The sequence below is a fragment of the Suillus discolor genome, assembly GCF_016758755.1.
Source record: "Suillus discolor strain FC423 chromosome Unknown F5147scaffold_105, whole genome shotgun sequence".
In the NCBI taxonomy this organism is placed as follows: domain Eukaryota; kingdom Fungi; phylum Basidiomycota; class Agaricomycetes; order Boletales; family Suillaceae; genus Suillus; species Suillus discolor.
The window spans coordinates 111,927-136,493 of NW_024541352.1; the positions used below are offsets into that span (position 1 = coordinate 111,927).

The 24,567-nt window shown below is 48.9% G+C and overlaps 9 protein-coding genes across 9 annotated transcripts; 4 read left to right on the forward strand and 5 right to left on the reverse strand.

Moving 5' to 3' along the window:
- Window positions 1-273: 273 nt before the first annotated feature.
- On the forward strand, window positions 274-2,148 carry F5147DRAFT_748260 (uncharacterized protein; the record flags this gene model as incomplete). The annotated part of the gene is made up of 7 exons (XM_041440046.1): window positions 274-443; window positions 495-546; window positions 594-1,004; window positions 1,063-1,449; window positions 1,500-1,602; window positions 1,654-1,805; window positions 1,858-2,148. The coding sequence occupies 7 exons, from the start codon at window positions 274-276 to the stop codon at window positions 2,146-2,148; spliced, it is 1,566 nt and encodes a 521-aa protein (XP_041286158.1).
- Window positions 2,149-2,334: 186 nt separating this feature from the next.
- F5147DRAFT_724998 (glycosyltransferase family 39 protein) lies at window positions 2,335-5,836 on the forward strand. The gene is made up of 10 exons (XM_041439095.1): window positions 2,335-2,683; window positions 2,730-2,882; window positions 2,934-3,532; window positions 3,585-3,680; window positions 3,730-4,227; window positions 4,282-4,439; window positions 4,491-4,638; window positions 4,696-5,017; window positions 5,070-5,088; window positions 5,136-5,836. Exons 1-10 carry the CDS (start codon window positions 2,409-2,411, stop codon window positions 5,670-5,672), a joined length of 2,805 nt encoding a protein of 934 aa, XP_041286159.1. The 5' UTR covers window positions 2,335-2,408; the 3' UTR covers window positions 5,673-5,836.
- Window positions 5,837-5,989: 153 nt separating this feature from the next.
- F5147DRAFT_28591 (uncharacterized protein) lies at window positions 5,990-7,555 on the reverse strand. Its single transcript, XM_041429037.1, has 6 exons — window positions 7,080-7,555; window positions 6,929-7,027; window positions 6,864-6,876; window positions 6,597-6,806; window positions 6,491-6,544; window positions 5,990-6,430 (listed from the first exon to the last, which is right to left on the reverse strand). Exons 1-6 carry the CDS (start codon window positions 7,244-7,246, stop codon window positions 6,167-6,169), a joined length of 807 nt encoding a protein of 268 aa, XP_041286160.1. The 5' UTR covers window positions 7,247-7,555; the 3' UTR covers window positions 5,990-6,166.
- A 310-nt stretch (window positions 7,556-7,865) lies between these two features.
- Window positions 7,866-9,105, reverse strand: F5147DRAFT_28683 (uncharacterized protein). Its single transcript, XM_041429041.1, has 4 exons — window positions 8,843-9,105; window positions 8,623-8,782; window positions 8,377-8,564; window positions 7,866-8,316 (listed from the first exon to the last, which is right to left on the reverse strand). Exons 1-4 carry the CDS (start codon window positions 9,011-9,013, stop codon window positions 8,161-8,163), a joined length of 675 nt encoding a protein of 224 aa, XP_041286161.1. The 5' UTR covers window positions 9,014-9,105; the 3' UTR covers window positions 7,866-8,160.
- A 1,444-nt stretch (window positions 9,106-10,549) lies between these two features.
- Window positions 10,550-11,621, forward strand: F5147DRAFT_658229 (uncharacterized protein; the record flags this gene model as incomplete). Its single annotated transcript, XM_041434404.1, has 6 exons — window positions 10,550-10,716; window positions 10,769-10,867; window positions 10,920-10,932; window positions 10,986-11,195; window positions 11,248-11,301; window positions 11,358-11,621. The coding sequence occupies 6 exons, from the start codon at window positions 10,550-10,552 to the stop codon at window positions 11,619-11,621; spliced, it is 807 nt and encodes a 268-aa protein (XP_041286162.1).
- Window positions 11,622-12,024: 403 nt separating this feature from the next.
- On the reverse strand, window positions 12,025-14,369 carry F5147DRAFT_780401 (uncharacterized protein; the record flags this gene model as incomplete). Its single annotated transcript, XM_041442445.1, has 11 exons — window positions 12,025-12,447; window positions 12,503-12,541; window positions 12,598-12,618; window positions 12,677-12,837; window positions 12,891-12,915; window positions 12,968-13,101; window positions 13,152-13,487; window positions 13,547-13,672; window positions 13,731-13,861; window positions 13,916-14,095; window positions 14,155-14,369. The coding sequence occupies 11 exons, from the start codon at window positions 14,367-14,369 to the stop codon at window positions 12,025-12,027; spliced, it is 1,791 nt and encodes a 596-aa protein (XP_041286163.1).
- Window positions 14,370-15,989: 1,620 nt separating this feature from the next.
- Window positions 15,990-20,254, reverse strand: F5147DRAFT_780402 (uncharacterized protein; the record flags this gene model as incomplete). The annotated part of the gene is made up of 13 exons (XM_041442446.1): window positions 15,990-16,418; window positions 16,480-16,556; window positions 16,612-16,981; window positions 17,294-17,338; window positions 17,402-17,632; window positions 17,684-18,265; window positions 18,326-18,527; window positions 18,587-18,777; window positions 18,835-18,971; window positions 19,025-19,058; window positions 19,092-19,297; window positions 19,354-20,083; window positions 20,153-20,254. 13 exons carry the CDS (start codon window positions 20,252-20,254, stop codon window positions 15,990-15,992), a joined length of 3,336 nt encoding a protein of 1,111 aa, XP_041286164.1.
- Window positions 20,255-20,514: 260 nt separating this feature from the next.
- Window positions 20,515-21,014, forward strand: F5147DRAFT_658232 (uncharacterized protein; the record flags this gene model as incomplete). Its single annotated transcript, XM_041434405.1, has 2 exons — window positions 20,515-20,837; window positions 20,861-21,014. 2 exons carry the CDS (start codon window positions 20,515-20,517, stop codon window positions 21,012-21,014), a joined length of 477 nt encoding a protein of 158 aa, XP_041286165.1.
- Window positions 21,015-22,771: 1,757 nt separating this feature from the next.
- F5147DRAFT_787377 (uncharacterized protein) lies at window positions 22,772-24,032 on the reverse strand. The gene has a single exon (XM_041442960.1). The coding sequence runs from the start codon at window positions 23,741-23,743 to the stop codon at window positions 23,048-23,050; it is 696 nt and encodes a 231-aa protein (XP_041286166.1). The 5' UTR covers window positions 23,744-24,032; the 3' UTR covers window positions 22,772-23,047.
- Between the last annotated feature and the right edge of the window lie 535 nt (window positions 24,033-24,567).

Consider the following 24,567-nt stretch of genomic DNA (forward strand, 5'->3'; position numbering starts at 1 on the left):
CTTAGCTTTCTTCGAGGACTGATAGGTTGAGCTCCGGAACGACCCTCTCACCAAAAGCAGAGAAGTCGGCCAACACTGAGGCGCCCCCTGTGGTATATACAGGTTGAACCTTGAGAATTCATGCAACCTAATATCTTGACAGGCAAAGGACGATAACATTGAACCTCAAGTAGAGCCCACGGAAGCAATCAACGAGCCCATTTATGACCTTGACAAAGTGAAAGCTGCCAAAGTTTGTTCTTCCTATACCTCTCGGCTTTCTGCTTCTCATCGATGCAGGTGGAGTTGAAGCATCTCCGGAGTTTGACAGTAGACGCGTCAGACCTCAGTAAGGACCACGAACTACAAACCGCGCCTCTCATTACAAGAGAAGCGTATATCACTGCTGGATACAAGAAACATTCCACACAATATGGAGTGATGGGCCAAGTATTGTCAATATAGTAGGTTGTTTCTCTCTTTCTGTGTCCCTAGTATTCATGTTCGGTACCAAGTTCTAAATCAAGTGCCTACGTCCCTGTAGATCCTAGACTCTATGTCAACACGGTGAGTCTTTCCGAACATTTCGCCTGTGTATCTCATGAGCTCTCCAGAATACGCCATTCACCGCTGTAGTGTGCGGAGTACAAGGCTCGGGAAAATCACATACAGTTTCGGTCCTCCTCGAAAACATGCTCATTCCAAAACTCCAGGAAATAGGTTCCCTGCAGCAGTCTCTAGCAGGACTCGTCCTCCACTTTGGGGAAGGTGGTGTCGGTTCTCTTCCGAGCGAGGCTGCATGGGTCGGTGTTCCGTCAACGGAGGGTGTAAGAACGCCGAAAGTGCGAGTCTTCGTGTCGAAGTCTTCTCTCAATACTATGAAGAGCGTTTACGCCCCTCTCGGAAAGAATGTTGAAGTGGTTCCCTTATTATTCAATGAAACAGAGTTAGATGCACAAGCTTTTCTATCTATGATGGCTGTCGGGTCGTCAGATTCCGCGCCACTCTACATCCAGATCGTTTTGGTGAGTCATAAATGACAGTCCATCCAGGGTGTGTTGTAGTCTGAACGCTTCTTGCCAGAGCATTCTCCGAGATTTGGGAGAGTCATTCTCATACAAACGATTCATGGACCGACTTGACGAAGAGAAAAAATCGTTCAACCCTGCGCAGGTTGCCGGTCTTGAGCAGCGTTTAGCCCTCCTGAATTCGTTCATGGTGTCCAATGGTCCACAGCCAACCACTTTTGGTTCAAAGACGTACGCCAATATCAGTGGACCCAGATCAAATGCTCTTGCTCCCAAATCGACCCCGCGTCGTTTCGCTGCGGGACAGTTGACCATTGTTGATTTATCGGATCCATTCATTGACACAGGCTCTGCGTGCGGTTTGTTCGAGATCGTCACGAGGCTATTCGTGAGGGCTGAGGTTCAAACTGGAAAAGTGCTTGTTGTCGATGAGGCCCACAAGGTATTTCGCTCGATATCTCTTTAAAGTTGTGCCGTTCTAACGTACTATAGTACTTGTCCACAAACAGAGGTGTTTCAGGGCTAACCAAGGCCATTCTGACCCTCACGAGAGAGCAGAGGCATTTAGGGATGCGTGTCATCATTTCTACCCAAGGTAACTCCAGCTCTCGTTCGGACGGGGGGCAGTGCTTATACAAAAACACAGAGCCAACTGTGGTGCCACCTGTCTTGTTAGACTTGTGTACTGTCGCTATTATGCATCGATTTTCTTCTCCGGCATGGTGGGACCACCTCGCACGGCACATCTCTGCTGACGTGTCTGTAGATGCAGCATTTGACACGGTTGTTAAGCTCCAGGTACGTCAGATGTTTGAACAGGAGGCTTTGCTAATGTATCGCAAACGTCCAGACTGGTGAGGCGATTGTTCTTGCGCCATCGGGGCTTGGCGTGTTCCCCCAGTATGAAGATATTCCCGGTCCTGAAGGTGATACCCCAACTGTCTTGAAGATGAGCCAATTTGGAAGACGTTACATTATCATGAAGACACGTGCTCGTGTCACGAAAGACGGAGGGACTTCGGTTCTTGTTGTTCCTCGTCAAGAAGAAAGCGAGGACTCCGAAGAGTCAGAGAGCGAAGAGGAAGCATCTGAACCCGAGCAATCCGAGGATGAGGAATCTGAGGACGAGGAATCTGAATAAGTTAATCACATATCTTACCTACTATTATTAATAATCACAATATTTGCTGATTCCTACTCATACTCACTTCACTATAGTTTAGTTCATAAAAGCATTTTCGTGGAGGCTGCGAGATTGTTTACATCTGTTTATTGAAGCCTTGTAAATTCAACAAGTACAAACCGTGAATACTGCCTGAATGCGTCACTCGCTACCAAAGCTATTATTCACTGTCTAGTACTCCCTTTACATTATCTCTGTTTGTGTTTGTTCTTTATGCCATGGCCGCAAATGTCAGAGTGCGGCGTCCAGCTACTCCACCACCCGGTCTTCCACATGTGGCTCCTTCGTCTCATAAATATCCGCCAATACGACAAGACCACTTGAGCGCAGATGAACGACGTGAAGCAGCTTCCAAGGGGTATGGACCTGGGCGAAGAAGTCATTCACCAGGTGGTCTCACCATCACATCTGGGGAATGGAAACTGCTGGCAGTTGTCCTTCTGATTGCAATTGGCGTTAGGATGTTCCGAATATCGAAACCGGATAGTGTGGTGTGAGTGTACCAGATATTCACTCTACTCATCTGACGTATCCGTCAGTTTCGACGAGGTGCACTTTGGTAAATTTGCAGCGCGCTATATCAAAACGCGCTATTTCGTCGATGTGCACCCTCCACTTGCAAAGTTGTTGATCACTGCGGCGGCCTTCATATCTGGTTTCAACGGGGATTTTGACTTCAAGGAGATTGGGAAGTGAGTATGTCTCAAACGGCATTTTTCTATTGTTGAGCATGCATTGACTAGGGTATTTGAAAATGCACCATACGTGGCCATGCGAATGGTACCCGCTACGTTCGGAGTCGCAACTATCCCAATCGCATATCTCACTTTACGAGCTCTTGATTGTCGCGCAACCACTGCACTACTAGCATCAATATTTCTGACATTCGAGAACGGATTGGTCACACAATCTCGCCATATCCTACTAGATTCTCCCCTCGTATTTTTCACGGCCCTCACCGTCTTCTTTTTTGTCGGGTTTTCGAATGAAGACAAGAAAGAGCCATTTACCAACCAGTGGTGGACATGGCTTGCTTTGACTGGGTTGTCCCTGGGCGCTGTCGTATCCTGCAAATGGGTCGGTCTTTTCACAATTGCAACCGTTGGTGTGTGCACGGTGTTGCAACTGTGGCTTCTCTTGGGCGATCTTCGTGTCAGTCCAAGGATGTGGACGAGGCATTTCTTCGCGCGGGCTGTTTGTCTCATCTTGATACCCATCCTTTTCTACATGACCATGTTCCAGCTGCATTTCCTTATTCTTGGAAGCTCAGGAGAGGGTGACGCGTTTATGAGCTCAGAATTTAGGCAGACACTGGGGCGGGGGATGGAGGACACGTATGCAGGTCCGTATATTGCGGCTGTGCACATGAATCTGCTCATTTCATGTTATCATAGATGTTGCCCTTGGTTCAGATATCACAATCCGACATCTGAACACACAAGGCGGTTATCTGCACTCCCATGCTCACAACTACCCTGGAGGAAGTGGACGTACGTATGGCCTTCGTTTTATCTCATCTCTCATCGAATAGCTGGACAGAGCAACAAATCACACTCTACCCGCATAGGGATGATAATAATCTCTGGCGAGTACTCAACGCAACAGTCGATAATTATGAACAGTACGACTACGAACACAAACCTATTGTGTATATTGACCACGGCTCCCACATCAAGCTAAGGCATCTCGTGACCGACAGGGGGCTTCATTCGCACGAAGTCCGCCCGCCTATCTCAGATGTCGACTTCCAGAACGAGGTTTCAGCGTACGGCATGCCTGGCTTTATCGGCGACATCAACGATGACTGGGTTGTTGAGATTGAAAAGGGCGACAGTAGTGATAAGGAGTCGGGCAAGCGCTTGAGGACGTTAAGAACGCATTTCAAGCTCAGGCACTTGAATACAGGCTGCTACCTCTTCTCGCACAATGTAAAACTCCCTGAATGGGGCTTCGATCAGCAGGAGGTCACATGCAACAAGAACGCTGTCAAGGACAACTCGCTATGGTACGTCGAGACTGCTACAAAGCATCCACAATGTAAGGTCTCTGTATCTTGTAATCGGGCGTATTCTCAGAACCACCTTTTCATAGTATCGGCTGACGCTCCAAAGGTCAATTACAAGATTCCCGGATTCTTGTCCAAATTCTGGGAGCTGCAGCAGGTCATGTGGACAACGAATGCTGGATTGACCGACCGTCACGTGTATGACTCTAGACCTTTGACCTGGCCTAGTCTTCGCCGTGGTATTGTGAGTTGTACGACTGTGATTGTGATTCATATCTGATTAGTTGTATACCAGAATTTCTGGGTCAAGGATCATCGCCAGATCTACCTAATCGGTAATCCATTTGTTTGGTGGTTGAGCACAGCTTCAGTCATCACATACATGATCGTCAGAGGCTTCCTCCTACTTCGCGCGAAGAGAGGATACCGTGATTTTGACAACAGTGAGGATTAGTGCAGTTCGGTTTCGTGTCATTCTGATCCGGGTGACCTGTTTTTAGCCAAGGTTGTCAAGTATGATTCCCTCTGCGGTTTTCTCTTTGTCGGGTACTGCATGCATTACTTCCCCTTCTTCCTCATGGGCCGTCAACTCTTCCTTCACCACTACTTTCCTGCACTGTACTTTGCAATTTTGCTTAATTGCGCTGTTTTCGACCTCGCCACATCGACTCTACGACCAAAGATTCGTTTACAGGTTGCTGCCGTCCTCATGATTATAGCGGTCATTACGTACTCAAAGTTTAGTTCCTTGGCGTATGGCAATCCCTGGACAAAACAGAAGTGCTCCAACGCACAGTGGGTGAAGACGTGGGACTTTGCCTGGTGAGTCTTGGATGTTGTATCAGGAGTTTGTGTTTTGACGAGCATTTGTTAGTAATGAGTTTTTCGAAGATGTGAGTCTTTTGTAATTCAAGGAGCACTTTAGCTAAACGCCGAACAGTACTCTCAGTATTCAGGTGTCACTGTTCCTACTTTGAACCGGTCCACACCGATGGCAACCATTGGCGGAGAGCCCGGCGGGCGCGCGGCTATTGTGGTCGAGGACAAGCTCGGGCAAGATGGGGTTGTGCCGCCTGAAAACGAGCAGAACACCGCCGTCCCTATTGGTGTGCCGGAGCCCGGGCGGGATGTATTTGCGAAGGACGAACAGAAGGAAATCAAGAGCCAGATGAGGGTATCACAAGATGTGCCGGTTAACAATGTGGATAAGAAGGAGATTAGCGCGGTGACATTTGAACCGACCAGTGCAGCACCCGAAGAGAAAAAAGAGGAGGTCAAATTGCAAGCGGGCGGCATGAGTGCTACCGGTGAGTCAGAGGGTCAGGCGCGTCCTGAAGTCACCGGCATCCTGGAAAAAGAAATCGAGGTGGGGCTGGGTGAAGATCATCGGAAATCTCACGGGCCTCTTGACCATGAGGAGGCTATCGCAGATCAGGTGGCGCATGAGTTGTATCCTGAGGCCAGGGACGTTGAGTAAATTATTTAATTTGTTGCTATAGATGTGTTCAGTACTTGGTGTTTCCTGAGTACTGATCATATACGAACTGGTACTAGCACATGGTATTATGCCTATTCCCCATTCATTGATGGTACTGGATATATATTACAACACGCTACCTCTGCAAGGGAGCCCTATATAAACGATTCATGCTGATTCCAGTCAGAGCGCTGTATAATCTTGCAATGGATGCAATAATGAGATTGCATTCAAGGAGCAATTTGGCATTTGACGCATGTAACTACCCGGCGTCCGCGGGTTCAGTGGTTGTGGTTGATCCTAATGGTTGTAAAGGATGCCGGTTCGAAAATTCATGATCATTATAATGTAAAAAGTACGGCTTGCCAATTATGAAGGTCTATCTTAGATATAAGAAATAGCGACGGACTCTATCCCGCCTGGATGCTGACTCGGATATCTATATGATCTATGGTATATGTTCCCCAGAAATGGTAAGCCGCCCTCGTTCTATTTTATGGTGACGCGAGAGTCTTCAATGCTTCCTGAAATTTCCCCTCCTCCTGCGCCCATGATGGAACAGGGATCTTGTATGTATCTCCAACTCGGGCATATGAGATGTCGCCCACACGCGCGACAGGCTTGAACTTCGTGAGGTCGACGGCACCTCTGCTCGTGAGCATGTCTTTGCGCACGTGGAAGTACTTGACGTGCGCGAGGATGAGCGTGCTGTTGTGTTCGCCTGTGACTGGGTGAGTGATATCTATCGATTTGTAGAGCTGTTGGGAGCCGACATTGTCAGCGAGCGAGCGGGGAGGCTCGGCGTAAAATGGAATTACCTCGCATTCCATGCTAAAAGCGCTCTCCTTGACGCGGGAGGCTCTGATTTGCACCTAAACGCGTCATTGTTAGTCGATATATCGAATGATGAAGGTGCACGCGTACGCATTTCTCCTTTGTCAGACCGCTGAGAGCCCACTCGTCGAACTCGGGAGAGGCGTCTACGCCACTCGCATTTGCATTCTCGACGAATGCCTCGCTGATGATGTTCACCGCGAATCCTTGGCCATTCTTCAGGTTCGCGGTCGTGTCTTTTAGGCTGCCTGTAGCATTGTGGTTGATCGCGAATGAGATGACAGGCGGGTAGTTCGTGACCTATGGAAAGAGGTTATTAGACCATCAGAGAGACGCGTTGTTTCTTGTATTACTAACTGTATTGAACCAACTGGTGACAGGTAAGCGTGCAGAACGCAATAGATCATGAAAGCGTGTCTTACCTGAAGGGTGCCAGGTTCTCTACGCCATCCTCGCTGATCGTGGATACGAGTGACATGGGACGTGGTAGAACGCCTGAATTCAAGAGCTTGTTGAGATTGCTGTCGATCACGGTCACGATCGCGACTGATAAATAGGTGGAGGAGTACGTACCTCTTGTCCATTTCCGCTGTGCTGTAGACTTTCCACCCTGCAGATTCGCCTGCAAGCCAGTCTTTTCCAGCAGGAGTGGCGTCGACTTTCTGGCCATACGTCCAGGATGGATTGGGTGATTGGGTGGTGGTGGAGTAGGAGGTGGTATCGAATGGAGCGATGTACATTGTTGGTGGATTAGCTGGATGAAGACAGCGAGACTGACCCTGTATTTATAGTTACATGGTCGCCAATATCGAGGCCAGTCTTCACGCATATGAGGTGGAAGCGCTGATAACGGATGATGCTGACTGCTTGGCTTACAATGCTATCTCATAAGGACGATCGGACGATACATAGACTGGGCGCTCGCAGATGATGGATGAACGCATAGAACCGTGTCGAGTCCGTGATCGCATTACAGTGCTAGATATGTCAGAACTTACAAATGGATCAGGTGCTCCCACGTAACTCTACTGATAAGAGGTGATAGACCGGTCCACACCACTAAGACGAAGCAGCCAAACAATGACATAAGGGCAGGCATTAGTAAGCACATAGGCCTGAACTTTTGCCGCCACGGGGCTATTTCGGTGCTTGCGCACCAGTCCCCGAGTCCCTTTCCCCTTGGAATATGCTAATTGCAGGTAAACTTATTGAGTCACTCGATTTTTCAACACACATTCGGATTAACTTTGGTCAGAAAAGCGGTATTCTACGGCCCTAATACACATAGTCAACCGTACTAGTTACTCAATCTCAAACAAAGGTGCCTTTTGGAAATATGGCGTGCAACATCTGAATATTATGTTCGGCCAGGATGAACTGTGCATCTTCCGCATCAGGTCTTTAGAGACGTTCTCGATATACGTTCAGTGGGTATCTGGTTTCACCTATTGTTCCGGACCAGTTGAAATCCACCAACATGACTCATCCAGGGCTGCAGTCCTTTTTTACCATAATATTTGTGTCTCAGATGTCTCCATGAATATAGCCTCTTTAATGAAGAGACTGAAGTTTTGTAGCGAGCGCATCGTGATGAGGGTACTAGAGACAAGTCCGAACTTTCGAGTTCATGGACCAGTAACTTTGTATTAGCCGATCATACAACGATAATATGCAGGTGCTTATGTTGAGGAGGACTGTCAAAAACCTCGAACATTCCATCCACAGGTGATAATGATTTCTTGTGACTTCGTTCGAGCTCGTTGAAAATCTTGAGATTATGCTTGAAAGTGTCGTCGACAGGTAGGTCGACCTTCCAAATTATTAGATCGTCAGCATCTGATTGTAGGTATCGCTGTATCAGATCACTCACCTTCCATAACTCGACAGCCTTAGCATCAACAGCATCGAATTCACCCTTATTCTTGTCCTTGATCAAATCTTTCAGGTCACCAACGAGCTCCGTCGATGCAATCTTGACCGGGAATATGTTCCAGGGGTGATCACCTAAGAATAAGCAGTTGAGGTTGATCAACAAGTGGCCGGCCTGGTGAGGAACACCTTGATCACACCGCAATCAGTATGGATGAAAGAGAGGCGATATCTGCAGACAACTCACCAGCAGGTAGTGGCGGCTGGACAAGAATATGCAGGTGCATAGCCTGCGGAGGACTGTCAAAAACCTTGAGCATTCCATCCACGGGCGATAATGATTTCTTGTGATCTAATTGGAGCTCGTTGAGATTACGCTTCAAAGTGTCGTCAACAGGTAGGTCGACCTTCCAAATTATCAGATCATCGGCATCTGGTTGTAGGTATTACTTTGTCAGATCACTCACCTTCCATAGCTCGAGATCCTTAGCATCAGCAGCATCGAATTTATGCTTATTCTTTTCCTTGATCAAATCTTTCAAGTTACCAACAATCTTCGTCGATCTAATCCTGACCGGGAATATGTTCCTGGGGTGGTCGCCTAAGACTAAGCAGTTGAGGTTGAATTTGGAGATCATTGGGAACAAGAGTAGGTGACGCGGGTTGCACAATCACTGTGTGTTGTCCAAAAATTTCGACAGCTTAAAGTTGGCTGAGTATTTGGGAGTGCTACCGTTAACATGGTGTGGGTCTTATACGTTTTTGCGAATTTCGTCGCCCCTTTCTTTTTTGCCGTAGATGACAACTGTTTCGCCTTAGATAGTAACAGGTTGTGTTGATCGATCGGTCTACACTGCCGCTTGCACGATTAATATCGCTGGCCAGTAAAATTAGGGTGTTGCCACTTTAGCTAGCCCTATAGTGAGGTCAAATCTGTAAAAATGAGTCGGAAATCTCACCCTTGGCAGTCAAAGTACTGAGTCTTGACGGCGTCAACAATGGCTCAAATTAAACAGGTTTTGGTGTTTCACAGCGTTACATGAACCAGTGGCCAGCACGTGTATTCCACTAGGAGAAAAATCAAGCGAGGAGATCCAATCGGAGTGGGCTTTAATGATTTGGGTGAGTGACTCGCCAGTTTTTCCGTGCCAGACAATGACCTCTCCGTTAGAATCACCGCTTGCCATCTCGTGATACTGGTAACTGCCAATCCCCACACCTCACTGTGATGCCTTTCCATTTTCTTCAAGACAACTCCTGTCCTCGAGTCCCACAGACGAAGCACGATCCCGTAACCATCCGTCGTCTATCGGGGAACATTGCGACTGCCCTTATGCCATCTCCACGACCTTTACTTTCGCAGGGGTGTAGTGATTTCATGAGCTTCGACATTTTACCCGAGGTTGATGGCGTTGGGCGCGGTCGAGTTGGACTTTGGAGTGACTAGAGGGTATCTTTCTGCAGAGGTGGCGGCATTGTGCGTTTTATGATGCCTGCCTTATTTTAATAGACGCACAGGACACCGTGGAGGCTGTTCAATTCCATCACCGTTATGATAAGAATGCACTCTATCGTCATACCGTCGTCCTCGACAGTATACCTACCCTCCAGCGCCTAACTGCATACATGCATCCGACTCTTGTCTCCACAGCTGCCGGAATGTATCTCACCGCATCTAATCGACAGTTGGTCCTTTCAAATGGTTGAGAAATGAGTGAGAACGGACTGGAGCCTCGTCCGACGTCGTCGGGCACGGCGCAGCCTGACTTTACATACGGCAGATGTTGCCGAGCTGTCACGTGCTTACTGTCCCAAGCAGAGTACTGAACCTAGTTAACCGTGTTGGTGGTGCCGAGTCTGCCGACCGGTCTATCACCTAGGTGATGGGAATTATAGGTGCATAGTTGATCCACTTGTAAATCTCAGTAGGTGACACTGATCCGATCACGGACGCGACAAGGTCCTGTTTACCATTATGCGTTCATCCATGATCTGCGAGTCCGATCCACAACTTGCGTCCTTATGATAGTTTCGTAAGTCAAACAGTCATCATCATCCGTTCTCAGCGCTTCGACCTCAGGCCTCATGCGCGAAGACTGGCCTCGATATTCACGACTATGTAACTATAAATACAGGGTCTGTCTTGCTGTCTTCATCCAGCTCATTCACCAACCATGTACATCCCTCCATTCGATACCGCCTCCTACTCCACCATCACCCAATCACCCAATCCATCCTGGACGTACGGCCAGAAACTCGACGCCACTCCTGCCGGAAAAGACTGGCTTGCAGGCGAATCTGCAGGCTGGAAAGTCTATAACACAGCAGAAATGGACAAGTCGTACGTACTCCTCCACCTGTTTATCAGCCGCGATCGTGACCGCAATCCACAGCAATATTAGGAAGCTCTTGAATTCAGGCATTGCACCACGCCCCATGACAATTGTATCTACGATCAGCGAGGATGGCGTAGAGAACCTAGCATCGTTCAGGTAAGACACGCTTTCATGATCTATTACGTTCTGCACGCTTACCTGTCACCAGTTGGTTCAATACAGTTAGTAATACAACAAACAACGCGTTTCTTTAATGTTTAACCTCTTCCCATAGGTCACGGACTATCCGCCTGTCATCTCATTCGGAATCAACCGCAACGCTGCGGGCAACCTAAAAGACACGACCAGGAACTTGAAGAACGGCCAAGGATTCGCCGTGAACATCATCAGCGAGGCGTTTATCGAAAATGCCAATGCTGCTGCCGTAGACGCTCCTTCCGACGTCGACGAGTGGACTCTCAGCGGTCTGACGAAGGAGAAATGCGTACGCATGCACCTTCATGAAATGATATATGCGCTAACAACGATGCGTTCAGGTGCAAATAAGAGCCTCGCGCGTCAAGGAAAGCGCTTTTAGCATGGAATGCGAGGTAATTTAATTCCACGCCGAGCCCGCTCGTTCGCTGACAACATCGCCTCTCAACAGCTCTACAAATCGATAGACATCACGCACCCGGTCACAGGCGAACACAACAGCACGCTCATCCTCGCGCACGTCATGTACTTCCATGTGCGCAAAGACATGCTCACAGTCAGAGGTGCCGTCGACCTCACAAAGTTCAAGCCTGTCGGGCGTGTGGGCGATATCTCATATGCCCGGGTTGGAGATACATATAGGATCCCTATTCCATTATGGGCGCAGGAGGAGGCGAAGATCCAGGAAGCATTGAAGACTCTCGCATCAACATGAAATAGAATGGAGAGTGGCTTACTGTTTCTGAGGAACATATACCATAGATCATATAGATATCATCATCTAGGCGGGATCGAGTCCGTCGTTATTTCTTATCCCTAAGATAGACCTTTATAATTGACTAGCAAGCCGTACTTTTTACATCATAATAATCATCAACTTTTCAAACCTGATGTCCTTCAGAACTATCGACAATCATTGCAGCTACATTCGCGACATATACATATCAAATTACTCTTTGGATGTGATCTCGGCACGTAACAACTGCATCTGAAAGGATTACACGAATCATGAAAGGCGCATTCCAGGGAATAGATTGCGACAGCTGAATACGGGCTCTGTCATGAATATCGAAGCTCTAATACAGCAAGCGTCTGCTCTAAAATCATACGAGCTTCTTTCAATCAACTGTCACAAACTTCTTCCCCACACCATCGTCCTGTAGCTGCACCTTCACACGCTCGTTGGCTGTGATCCCGTTGTCGTCGAAACCTTGGAGTCTCAGACTGCCGACAGCAGATGCCACGGTGGATGCCTTCCCTGCCTCGGCGGATGCCATAATGAGGTGCAGGGGGTTTGACGGATCGAAGGTGGTCCTATAGCTGCTGTTCCTTTTCCGAGCCTGTAAGAAACTATACAACGCGGAGGCAAACATGACGATGGTGATGACGGTGAAGGGAAGGATAGAAATAAAATATGTCGCCGACCGCCGAGTCCAACCTATCGTAGATATGTACATGGTCCCATTGACTAGAGAGGAAAGGTTGTTTGGGACAATATCGTCGGGGAAGCTACCCACAACCATAAACCCGGAGCGAAGGAACTGCCAAGCGATGCTAAGTCAATTAAGATTGAACCCAAGGGATCAGAATCCTCACCGTAGCAGAAAATTCAACAATGCCACGCCAATACTCCTCCTAAGAAAGGCATAGTAAACTTAAGGTGGGAAAAGACCTTGCGACATGAAACTCACCAGCTCTGTATAAACCTGCGTCTGATTTCCAGTATTGTCATTGATAGATGTGTTAGTTGTTGAGGAATAGATGGAGTACAGAGTATCTCCGATCGTACTGCTCAGAAGCCCCTGCGAGTAGGTACACTGAAACGCGACTAGCTCCAGCAAGGAATGATAGTAGCTGTTCATTCTCTGATCGGAAGGGGGTAGATGAAACGACCTCGGAAGAAATTAGGCCATTGGAATAATCGGCGCGGACTGTGGTTAGCAGTGGGATCACTTCGCATACACTTGCGTCCAGGAACCTATACTTGTAAAATCCTTGTGTAAGAATCGCTATAGGAAAATAATCGGTCAATGACTACAAACGCATAGTTCAATGGCTCACCTGAAGCTTGTATAACTTTGATTCAGATCCGAAGGACCCCGGGCACACGAGGCAAGGAAGAAAGCCACTGTCTAACGGGTCTGAATATCCACTTGCATTCACCACGGTCACATATTCCTGCGTCGTGGGCATACCTAGAAGCTGACAGTAAATCAGAGGCAAGATATATACGGTCGGAACTCACTGGCACCGCAGTTTGCAGTTATATTCCAGAGGCGAAGACCGGTGATGGAGTTGTACAAATTATCTGGGTTGGAATAGATGACGGAGGAGTTGCTCGTGTCCCAAACGTACTGCGTTTGACTCGAGCTAATGGGCTGACAGCTGACATTGGCTGTTAACCCCTGCTGCCACATGGAATAGTTCCTACTGAATCCTTGAGGAATAGACACGCTGTGTTTTCCCGGCAGCGATACTGTGTCGACTGTGACCTTTCCACCAGTAAACCCAAGACGAGTGCCATCGGGACCCGGAATTCCATGCGAGCCGGAATAGCTCTCGATGGTGGGCACAATCCCCTCTAGGTACACAACACACCATCACAAAACAGCTTCAGGTGAGCTGAGAATCTGAACCTACGAGTAGACACGTCATATTTTGCGCCATTGAAATTAAATATCCCAGGAAGACCAAAGGTATAGCCTGCAGCAGAGACTCCGCTTAGCGTTCCGCCGACGTCGAGAATCGCGAAAGAATTGTCCTGGACTTGGGTTGTTCGTTTTAGAAGAAACGGACGAAACACTGGGAATGGGGAGATACATACTGGCATTGACACCCTCCTTTTGAAATTCTTCATAGAGCAAGTTGGAAAACGCGGTACCAGTAATGTCAAGTTCGGATCCTTGCATCTGAAATGGCCATAGGAAGTAGGTTGGTGTCAGGAGAGTTATCCACCTAATACGCACTTAAATTAGACGATGACACAGCAATAGTATGATGCAGAGTTACCCAGCTGTCAAAAGCCTCAGCACACCAAAGATGAACAGCGTCATAGTGGTTAGTCGCAAGTGTTCATGTCTCAATATGATGGAGCCCTTGGCCAAAGCAACACCGGCGCCTAGCTGAACGAGAGAGATGGGCTGCGTTATCCGATGTCTCAATGCCTCCTTGATTGAGATCGTGAAAAGACTGAGGGAATATCCATCTCTATTAGTGGTAAGCTGGAGAGAGTAAAAAGGTATACACACGTAGTTGTAGTGACCGAAAGCACAGTTGCTATTAATGTGATCACTGTCGTCAACTCTTGGGGATGATGCTCCCATAAGTTGGCCACTTGATCAGGCGGAGAGAGGTGATCATAATAGAGAACTGCGCCAACAAAACCGTATCCACATGCCAAGATAATAACCTGGCTGCTGATGATAGCGGTATGTAATAGAAAGTTTGCGGACACAGGAGGCATCAGCTTGGGTGGTGCAGAATCGACCCTGCCAGTCAAACGGCAGCTTAAGTTCAAAAAGAAGGGAAGATATTTGTTGAAACCATTATTATATGATGGGGATGCAAGTACGTACGGGATGGCATCGCATCATGTGCATTGACTTGCGCTGAGTTAGAGATTACATGTGCAGATCAGACTTTGCTTCTATTTGTGGCGCAGTTGGCGCTGAACAAACAATAATGGCCGCTCCGGATCGCGAGCTTGCCGTTGACGCGTGAAGCTAGTAGGCCTTCGAAGAGCTGCCACATGTGCATGAAGATCCACCCTCGCAGTGCTTCTTCCTTAGTGAAGCACTGTGGCCCGTGCACTCCTCTTAAGACTTCACTTCGAAAGATTCTCACTTGCCTCGTTTCTCTCTTATCGAGCGGGGCATCCCACAGTGAGGTCCGGGCGCAGTGGCAGGAGTCCTGGCTCGTAGTCGGTAGTCCTCACGCGTGTCGTAGTCTGTCCTCGATAGTAGCCTCCCGCTATAGAGGTCTGGCCTTGGTTCCCCTCGCAGTCCTGCCCGTTCCAGCGTACGACTTTTTCGACCCCTTCCTTACCATACAATGTTTTTCGTTTATAGCAACTCGGCAGTATTGCGGATACGATTATACTATAAACATCACTTCAAGCAGATCAGGCTTTACAAGGAAACGCTGGCCTTGCACCCGGTCGGCCACATCAGGAAAAACCTCCTGGAATCGGCCTCAGCAGTACTTCTGACTCGGCGCTGCTCGATGGTCGAATGCAACTTAGGGATTTGCACGCTGGGCAGCGACTTGAATCAGCATCACCTTGAACGAGGATCGACCGACTCACTCACTGCAAACGGCGGGCAACAGCCTGGATCAGCATGGCTCGAGCTTGAAGGAGGATCGACCGTACGTCAGACTGATCACGAGTCTAAGTGTAGATGTCAGAACTTACAAATGGATCAGGTGTTCCCACACAACTCTGAGGTGATAGACCGGTCCACACCACTAAGACAGCCAAACAATGACATAAGGTTCGCTAAACTATGTAATACAAAGACGCACTAACGTGAAGGCTGCAAGGCTGAAGAAGAGCAGGGCATGCATAATGGTGTATCCATTGTTTAAGTGTCTTTTGTTGCTTCTGTTGGCTGTAATATACTGATTGGAAAAACGGGTCGTCAAACGGTTGAGAGATGAGTGAGCTCGTCGTCGGGCACAGCGCTGACGGACCACGGTAGACATACGGCGGATGTTGCCGAGCTGTCACGTGCTTACTAGAGTATTGAACCCTCGTCTTGGCAGCTGCGCCATGGGAAGGGGAGGCTTACAAACGGTCTGACCGTTTTTCAAACACCGCAGGACCGTTCAGACCTTTTCGAAAGCACGTGAGTTTCGACGTCACGTGACCGGTTCAATTTTGCCCTAGGCGACAAAGGCAAACGGCGACGCGACGGCGGGGACGACGAGCAATGAGTGAATGAAATGAGAACATACCTACCCCCAGCCCTCATAGACCTTAGAACGGGTCCCAAAACTCGGAAAAACATTAGTTGGAAGACGAGGGGGAAAGACTGGGACTGTAGTAAACTATCATATAGCAGGGGGAAAAATTATATCTCGACTTCTACAGCTGCTGCTGCTGGAGGAAATTAATCCTGAGCCACTGCTTGTCGTTGTGGGTGACGATGCGCTCGCGGGGGGTGGATGGGTCAACGACAAAGTTGGTGAACAGTTGGAAAAGCACTGCGCCATCCTCGCGGATCTCAGTGCGCGATGCAAGCAGCTTCGCGAAGGCCTCCGTTTCAAGCAAGTCCATCTCTCCCGGTCCCTGCATGAAGACGCGCTGAACAGCCAACAAAAACGCGTGTGGGTGAAATGTGCGACCTTCGGAGAACAGCCCTTGAGGCTGAGGCCAGGGAGGGAGGTCTTCGCCGCTCTTCGACACCTGCTTGACACCGTCAGCGCAGTAGCCCCGCTTGTGGTTGAGTGGCGAGTTTTCGGGGCCAGGGTACATGATGGTTTGGCAGCGCGAGCACGTCTGCGCCTTTCGAGGCTAAAAAAAAAGCAAGTTCAGCATTGTGAACAGTGAGCAAGGGCTTGGACTGGGGACTGACCTTTTTCCCTCGCTCTTCCTTGACGAGGGGCACAACAGAACAATGATGGCGCCAGAATGTCTCGTTGTTCCTCTTTGCTGTGATATAGATGTCAGAAAAACACAGAGTGAACGCAAAAACTGAGTGACTCACAGGTATACTCGTCTTTGATGATGCGGTTCATCAGTTTGGGCTCAATATCACCCAGTGCGCGCAGGAGGGCCTGTGGGTTCTTCTGGATGATGGACTGGCCCATTTTCTCGACGAGACGGTGATTGTACTCCTCCGTTGCCAGCACCCAGCGCTTCGAAGTCATTTGGTATGACAGCCACTTGAACTCGGCTCGCATGTTCATAAACAGGTAGAACTCGTCCGAATTTTGGAAGGTGAGTGAGCGAGGATCGATACCCGTTGCGATGGAGAACAGGCACTGGGACCGGGTCTGGCCTGCCTCGTTGATGCCCGTGTATCGTTGGTTGGGGGTGATTGGCGGGTTGTTGTTGCCAGCCTGAGCACTGGCAGCCTGCAGTGTATCGTTGGTTGGGGGTGAGGGAGGAAGTTTTTGGGTGTATCATTGGTCAGGGGTGAGGGAGGAAGTTTTTGGGTGTATCGTTGGTCAGGGGTGAGGGAGGCAGTTTTCGGGTGTATTGTTGGTTGGGGGTGAGGGAGGAAGTTTTTGGGTGTATCGTTGGTCAGGGGTGAGGGAGGACATCCAGTTTTTGGGTGTATCGTTGGTTGGGGGCGAGGACGTCCAGTTTTCGGGTGTAGCGTTGGTCGGGGGTGGAGGACATCAGTTTTCGGGTGTATCGTTGGTCAGGGGCGAGAACGGACGTACCTTTGGGTGTGTATCGTTGGTCGGGGGCGAGAACGGACTGGCGACCTGCGAGAATCCAGGACGTCAGTTTTCGGGTGTAGCGTTGGTTGGGGGTGAGAACAAACATACCTCTCCTGCGGCAGTACTGGGAGGCTCTCCATGCCATGTCAGAAGACGGCCTGAGGCAAAGTAGCCATCAAGTGTCTTGGTGCTGGCTGGACCCAGAGTCCGAGGTCGTTTTGTAGTGGCGGACCCGCCATTTGACTTGTCGTCGGAGTTGGGCGAGATGCAAATGGCCTTGCGTTTGATGAGGGAGGGAGGTGCAACTTCGGCAGGGAGAGTGTTAGTGTTAGAAGCCGTCTAGAAAAGTTTGTCAGTAAACAACGAAAAAATGGGTGATGCCCCACTCACCATAGTGCGCGGCAGCTGTGCAGCAGGCTGATCAAGGAGTGCGGGATCAATCTGCCAGTCCTCAATCATGATGCTGCGGCTGGCTTCAGTCGCAAAGTCTACAGTCCCGCCAGTAAAGCTATCAGTGTGAACCTCGAAGTTGTGCGCGAGTTCGGCGTCCAGAGTCTCTTCCTTGATGAGCAACCCACCAAATGTGGTTGCATTGTCCGATGCAACCAGTCCAAAAGTCTCGCCAGAGTCGACATCTGGGAGTTCTGGTAGGAGAGGAAGCAGCTGTGTGCCCTTCTCGCGCAGTCTGTTGTAGAGTTTTGCGACGTGGTTAGATAGTTGGATGTGGTGGGAGCCATGGGTGAATTCGACAAAGGGCGTCATTTGACGCCTACTGAAGGCGACCCGAATGTTGCAACGGAGGACGAAGTCGTGACCGAGTGCAGTCAGCATCACAATCCCACTTGGTTGGGCGCGCTGCAATGAGTTCCAGCCTTTGTGCGTGCCTTCAACACGGCTGCCGTCAGACCTGAGGTGTTGATCCGAGCGCTCGAGACACCCTTTTCGGACATGTTTGAGTTGTTCTTGATGTACCTAGCAAAAAAAGATGGTGTGAGACTCAATTTTTGCTCATGATGAAGCAGACAGACTTACCTTCTGAGCCGCTGCTGACCACACACCTTTCTCGGCCCACTTTTCAAAAGCTGCAAGAAGGCGCTGCTCTTGTTCTCTGCGATCCCAGTATTCTGCTGGACGTCCATGTTCTGCGTGCATCTTGAGGATTGCACCTGAGATATCGGCAGCAATAGCACTGCGAAATGGACTCTTGCTTGCGTTCAGTATTGCAGCAACATATCTTTGTGGGTGAGGTTCCCGTTAGCCAGAGTAATGGCTCCTCATGCTGAAGTTACTTACCTGGCACTGAAATGCCACACGTCCAGCTTCGCTTCTGTCTCAGGCATGGCGGATGCCACTGCGCCACGAATGTGACAGCAGTTGTCGGCGACCATCATTTTCGGCTGTGGGAGACCAAGGACGTCATGGCGATGCTTGAGGCCTAGCAGGAGCTCTGCGATCTCTGCGTTAGTGCGCATCTGACAGAACCTCTGGTGAGAAATTCAGATCAGTGTGGGTACCATGTGTCAAAGTGACTCAGTACTTACCCAGGAAATAATCTCATTGCCCTCGTTCAAGACAGTGAGAATACCGCCCTTGATTTCCTTCGTCTTCTGGCCGTCCTTGTTGGTAAGTGTCGCCTTGTTCGTGGCTTTGAATGTGTTGTCCAGAGAAGCACATATTGCTGACAAACACTACTTAGTGCTGTGTGAGAGAATATCCGAGTGCTGGACTTACCTGATAGCGACTTCAAGTAGTTCGCACTCTCGATCTGCCTTGTGTGAGTCGAAAATTCAATGAATACCTCGGTTATCGTATCGCGAGAGACTGATTTGTCGCTGTAGCCAAGTGTGTCATCGGGTGCCGAAAACGCTTGAAGGCACGTTCCCGAAGTCACACCACTGTTGAAGTAGTTTCCGAGTGAGTTCTTCGAGTCGTTCTGGCATTCGCGAGCTCTGACAGCCTCAAGGTACTCCAACATCCTGCGCTTGTGCTTGAAGAGATGGAGTTCTGCGTGAGTGTATTAAGTCAGGTATGTGGCCATCACAATGGACCTCAGTACTCACGCCTAACACATTCTTCGAGACCTGCAGAGGTCGACGATGGCCATAACTCGATGAGGAGGTCAAAGAGGTCGCGTGTCAATGCGCAGCGGTAGAAAAATATAGGTAAGCCACCTGCCGCAGTCGAATACGTCAGATCACTGACGACCTGCTGTGCGCGGGACTCATGTGGGATTCTCCAATGCTCCCAGCCTTTCCAGTACATCGCACTCGTCGTTGCGAAGCAGTATCCCTCAATGCCAGCCACCATACCACTGGCAGTGTCCCCTCTGGTCTTCGCCTTCGACGATTCCTTGCAGCGGTTGCATCTGAGCTGTGTGCCCAGAGCTGCTTCTTCACAGAACAGCCCATGGAGCTCTCGAGCTCCTTTACTCGTCCAGCCTTCCCAAGCCGTATCCTTGTCGGACCCACATCTTGGACATTGTCCAAGCTGTGGGTAGTAGAACGGATGCACGATGTTGAGCGGTTTGAGGTATTGCATTGTCGGCTCGATGGCTCCACCTCCAGAGCGCTTCTGGACATGCAGGTAAGACGGAGGTAAAAACCGTGGCCCGAGCAACGGGACGTTCACTCCTAGCTTGCTGGGCTCGCCTTTCTTTGACCGTGTTCGTGTCTTCTCCCACAGGAACTGGACATACTCAACGATCTCGGACTCCCACTGTAGCTGGAACTGCGGACGTGGGTTGTTCATATGGCTGCGTGCCTCGTTCCATGTACTGACTCGTTTCTCTACCTTTTTTTTGGTCAGTAAAGGCATTAAATTGTGTGTAACGAGTGTGCTTCAAGCTGCCGAGACACTCACGCTAACCCTCCATTTTTTTTCAAAGGTGTTTTTCTCGAGAGGGGAGACAGCAGTCGAAGTCTTGAGAAGAGTGAGGACTGTCTTCGGTTCGAAGACAGACATGTATGATGGTGAAGTCAGTGTGTGTACTCGGGTGGCGGGAAATGGGAACAAAAATGTGTTTTAGGGGTCGGGACTGTTTTACTTTGAACTACCATTACCACCACGCTAACATTATTCAATATTTGGTTTAACTGCCACACCAAGTCGCCGTTGGTTTTATTTCCGATTGGTGGGTTGAGAACATTCAAATTTCCTAGCCATATTCATTCAGGGAAGCAAATTCAGGCTAATGAAAGCTACAGTACACAGTAATATACTCAATGACACCACACTTGCACACCCTCAAGTCTGCTTTTGGGGAAATGGGCACCTGCAATGGCCAGACAAACAAAATTGAAAATAACGAGAGAGCCGTCACCACCAACGGCAGCCCAGAGGCCAATGCCAGGGTCCCTCACATAGACCCTCAAATCCACACTGCAGATATTGCGCAGTTCACGCAGTTCGGCTTTGAAGCGAAGGTGGAGAGACTTGCAAACCGCTCAGGCTTCCAGCCAAGCATGATACAAGACGTGTACAAACACTCGAGCACCTTCAAGCAGGCGGAAGATATTGCGAAGGCCATGCGGGTTGCTGCTGTGAAGTGCGCTGTGTCAAAATCAACAGGCAGGTGATGCCGGACAGTGATGGTGAGGATGGAGAGGACGAAGAAGATGAGGAAGAGGAAGATGAGGAGAAAAAAGAAGACGGCGAGGACAAGACTGAGGACAAGAATGAGAAAAAGAACAAGGACAAGGATGTCAAAGAAGAGGACGAGTGAAATAATGACGCACCATATTGTAGTAAGGAAGATAAGATGATGTTGGTGTCCAGCGTGAGAGGTAAGGAAGGTAAAATAATGTTGGTATCCAGCGCGAGGAGTAAGGAAGATAAGATGATGTTGGTATCCAGCGCGAGAGTGGTGAGTAAGGAAGATAAGATAATGTTGGTATCCAGCGCGAGAGTGGTGAGGAGTAAGGAAGATAAGATAATGTTGGTATCCAGCGCGAGAGTGGTGAAGCTGAGTGCGAGCGGACGTGTGAGGTGAATGGGAGTAGGAAGACGGTCCTAAGGAAGATAAAATAATGTTGGTATCCAGCATAAGAATAGTAGTAAAACCCACCTCGATGTTCAAGGGTGGCATTGGCAGTGATGCAGTGCGAGCAGCACAAAGTAGCCCACCAGAGCTGGTAGTGGACAACGGGCCTAAGGAAGATAAAATAATGTTGGTATCCGGCGCAAGAATGGTGTAGTAGCCTTACCGCGATGTTAGAGAGAAATATATATAATCCAGGGTGTAACCAACCTGCAGGAAGAAGCGTGTTCTCACCGTTAAAATTAGACGGGCTAAAGGGTTAAATTAGGTCACACTAGCTAGGGTCTGAGTCAAGGAACACGAACCGTTATGAATTCCATTGGGAACCGTGTAGTAATATCAATGTTTGCGCGTGGGTGGGCGTTCAATGTCAATTGTGCCGGGAATATCGAACGCTGCCGTCTGAATCTGACGTCAAACATAAGCTGTATCATTGGGAGATCGTCTTTACCTGTATATAAAATCATTGGGCCGAAAGCCAATGGACAAAGTAGCGAGGTTTCGGTACTCCAGAGTCCTCCCCCTGGGATGGTTTTCCGACTTCCGAGCGCCGACCCCTTCCAAGCTCCTCGGCTCGCCTGCGGCGAGCCTCCCCTTCCCATGACCAATTTTTCCATAGCTCGGATACGAAGAGTGCGGCGAGTCACGTGGACAGCTTTGAGCGCCTAAAGAGGATGTTCAATCCTTACTACACACCCGTCTCATATTGGGTGACTATCCGTAGGCCAAATAATGTAGAATAGATTATGACGGACCTTGAAACATATCTGCCCAAGATAATCCATACAGAAAACCAAACCGTAACGCACTTTGAATAAAATAAGTCGTGCACGGCCACATCCAGGGCAAGTTATATGCGGTGTGGAACTTTTAATAATCACGTGATGGACACCGTGGTTCATTCATCTTAAAACTTCAATGTAAAACTTCACAAGGGAGCTTAAGAATTGGGCCGTAGTGGTTCCTGTATATTGCAAGATGGTGGAACGAGGCAACAACTATCGCTATGGAGGAGATGCGCGAGATGGGGACCTCAGATGTAGATTACTAAGCGATGAGTAAGCAGATAGCAAGGGCCCAAAACGGAATAATCCGTCAGTTATAATCTGTAAGGGGGGCCCCCCTACAGATTTAGAGTTTGTAAGAGGGTGAAGAAAATAATGTGCGGGAAAGTCGTCCTAAATGAACAGCGGCATCGCGGCAGGGTTTCCTTAAATGGTATTTTTTATTATATTCTATTCCAAACCGCATTATTCAGGCCTATGGATAGTCACCCATTATTTTTCCTCCAGATCCCGCGTATTTTTTTTGATCACCCGCTCGTTATTCTTTCTTGAGTTATCGAGGCACGTACGATTCTCCTCTCCATTTACCAATCGTGACTTATTATTGCCTGGTTTTTGACATATAACAAAGACACGCCTTCGGTCGTCTTTTTTTCCAATCAATCGTGTTTACAGTGGTAGGTCACGAAATACAATATTTGTACAGTCTTGGACAATCCTTCATTTGTCTCCGCAAATAGACACAGTGTCTCTTCGCGTTCTCACCCTCGACCTACCTGGACGTCCCTCGACGAAAAAGAAGTTGTCTCTGTGCTGGACCACGCTCTCTCTACAATGCAGTCGAGAACATGCTATTGTTCAGCCTTCAGTCGTTGACCCATGTTATCGCTTTGAACTTCAAATGCAGCTTGGTTGTCGCGCAGGTAACTTTGTTCATTGTAGACTTCGAAGGTGTCTTGCAGAATGAGAGAGCAGATCATCGATGATTTGCAGCGAGAATTCATGACCATTGGTTTCGTGTCCGAGCCCCTGAATGTGGTCAATGGATAGCATCTCCCAAAATTCTATCCACAGTGACATACTAGTTGCATAACCTTCAAGTACGATCTGTGAGAACATAATTCGTAATTGAGCTGGTGTGCGAAGGGAATCCACGGCTTCTCGGAGTGCAAGGTGACCTTCGTTTTGATCATCGAATAATCCAACGTCACACGTGGCTTCACATATGACAAGTATTGAAGATGTGCCCTTGAATTGTGATTTTGATAGATAACGAGCAAAAAGACGAAAACAAAAGAGGTCACAATACATCGTTAGAAGGGAGTGCGCAGGATTTCTTTCATCATCTACGATAGGGCCAATGGTCGTTCGTGTATCTAATAGATAGATTCCGTCTTCAGCAGAAGCAGTGTTGGCACCGAATGTAAAGACATCGACACAGATATCCCCAATTTCCGGAGTGGCAATAAATTCGTCGTACAACGACGTCGATTCGTTCCGGGTCTTTGTCGATCGTGTTAGAGCACGGGGAATATAGCATTTTGTTGATTCGCTGTACGTGCTGACCGTACGGCTGCAGTGGGACATAAAGGAGGGGAGCTTAGTAGGTCGTGGGAGGGGAATAGTCATGGAGTAGAGTGCTTCGATTGGTCACCAAAGGGCAAGGAGGCAGCAAGTGAATTAAAAGACAGCACTATACGACGGTGGAACGCGACCGCTGGCTACCACCCATAAGAAGAGGCAAAGAATGGGTGAAAATAATCAAATGTTCTCCGCAATGCGATAAGTGCGCCAGTGGCGGTCAGGGCACTATGATCTGCATGTGGTCAAAGGACAGCGAGCTGCTCCTTAAGATCAAGGGACATGACAACTGGACGTTATCGTTATGTTAGTCCAAGGATGACGCATATATCTCTGACTCCACCATCCAAAAATGGCAATCGATTGACGGGAAGAACTCATTATTCAGGGTCATACCGAATCCGTCATATCCCTTTGTCTGTCTCCTGGTGAACGCTATCTTAACGCATTAAATGACTATTCAGTTCGCATCTGGGACCTCAAAACTTACCGGCAAGTCGGAGTCCGACTCAGGCACGACGACCAGGTCTTGGTTGTTGCCATGTCCTCTGATGGACAACACTTTGCCAGTACTATCCCCGGACTGGATACAAAATTTTATGTGTGGAGCCTAGAAGCAGCACTTAAGTGTGCTCGTGGGGCTGCCATGCGGCGTGTGTCCATTACTTTCGTCCACGTCTTTTATAAATATGTTTGTGTGTAGGTCAGGGCGACGCCAAGTCCAACGTTCAATCGGGTGTGGCGCCGAAGAGGCATAATGCCCGAAGTCACTGGAAATATCGAGGGGGAGTCTGGCAGTGACTCAGACCAGCCTGAGTATGGCTTGGGTTGTAAGTTGATGGTGCTGATAATAGACGGTACTCGTAGTTGTA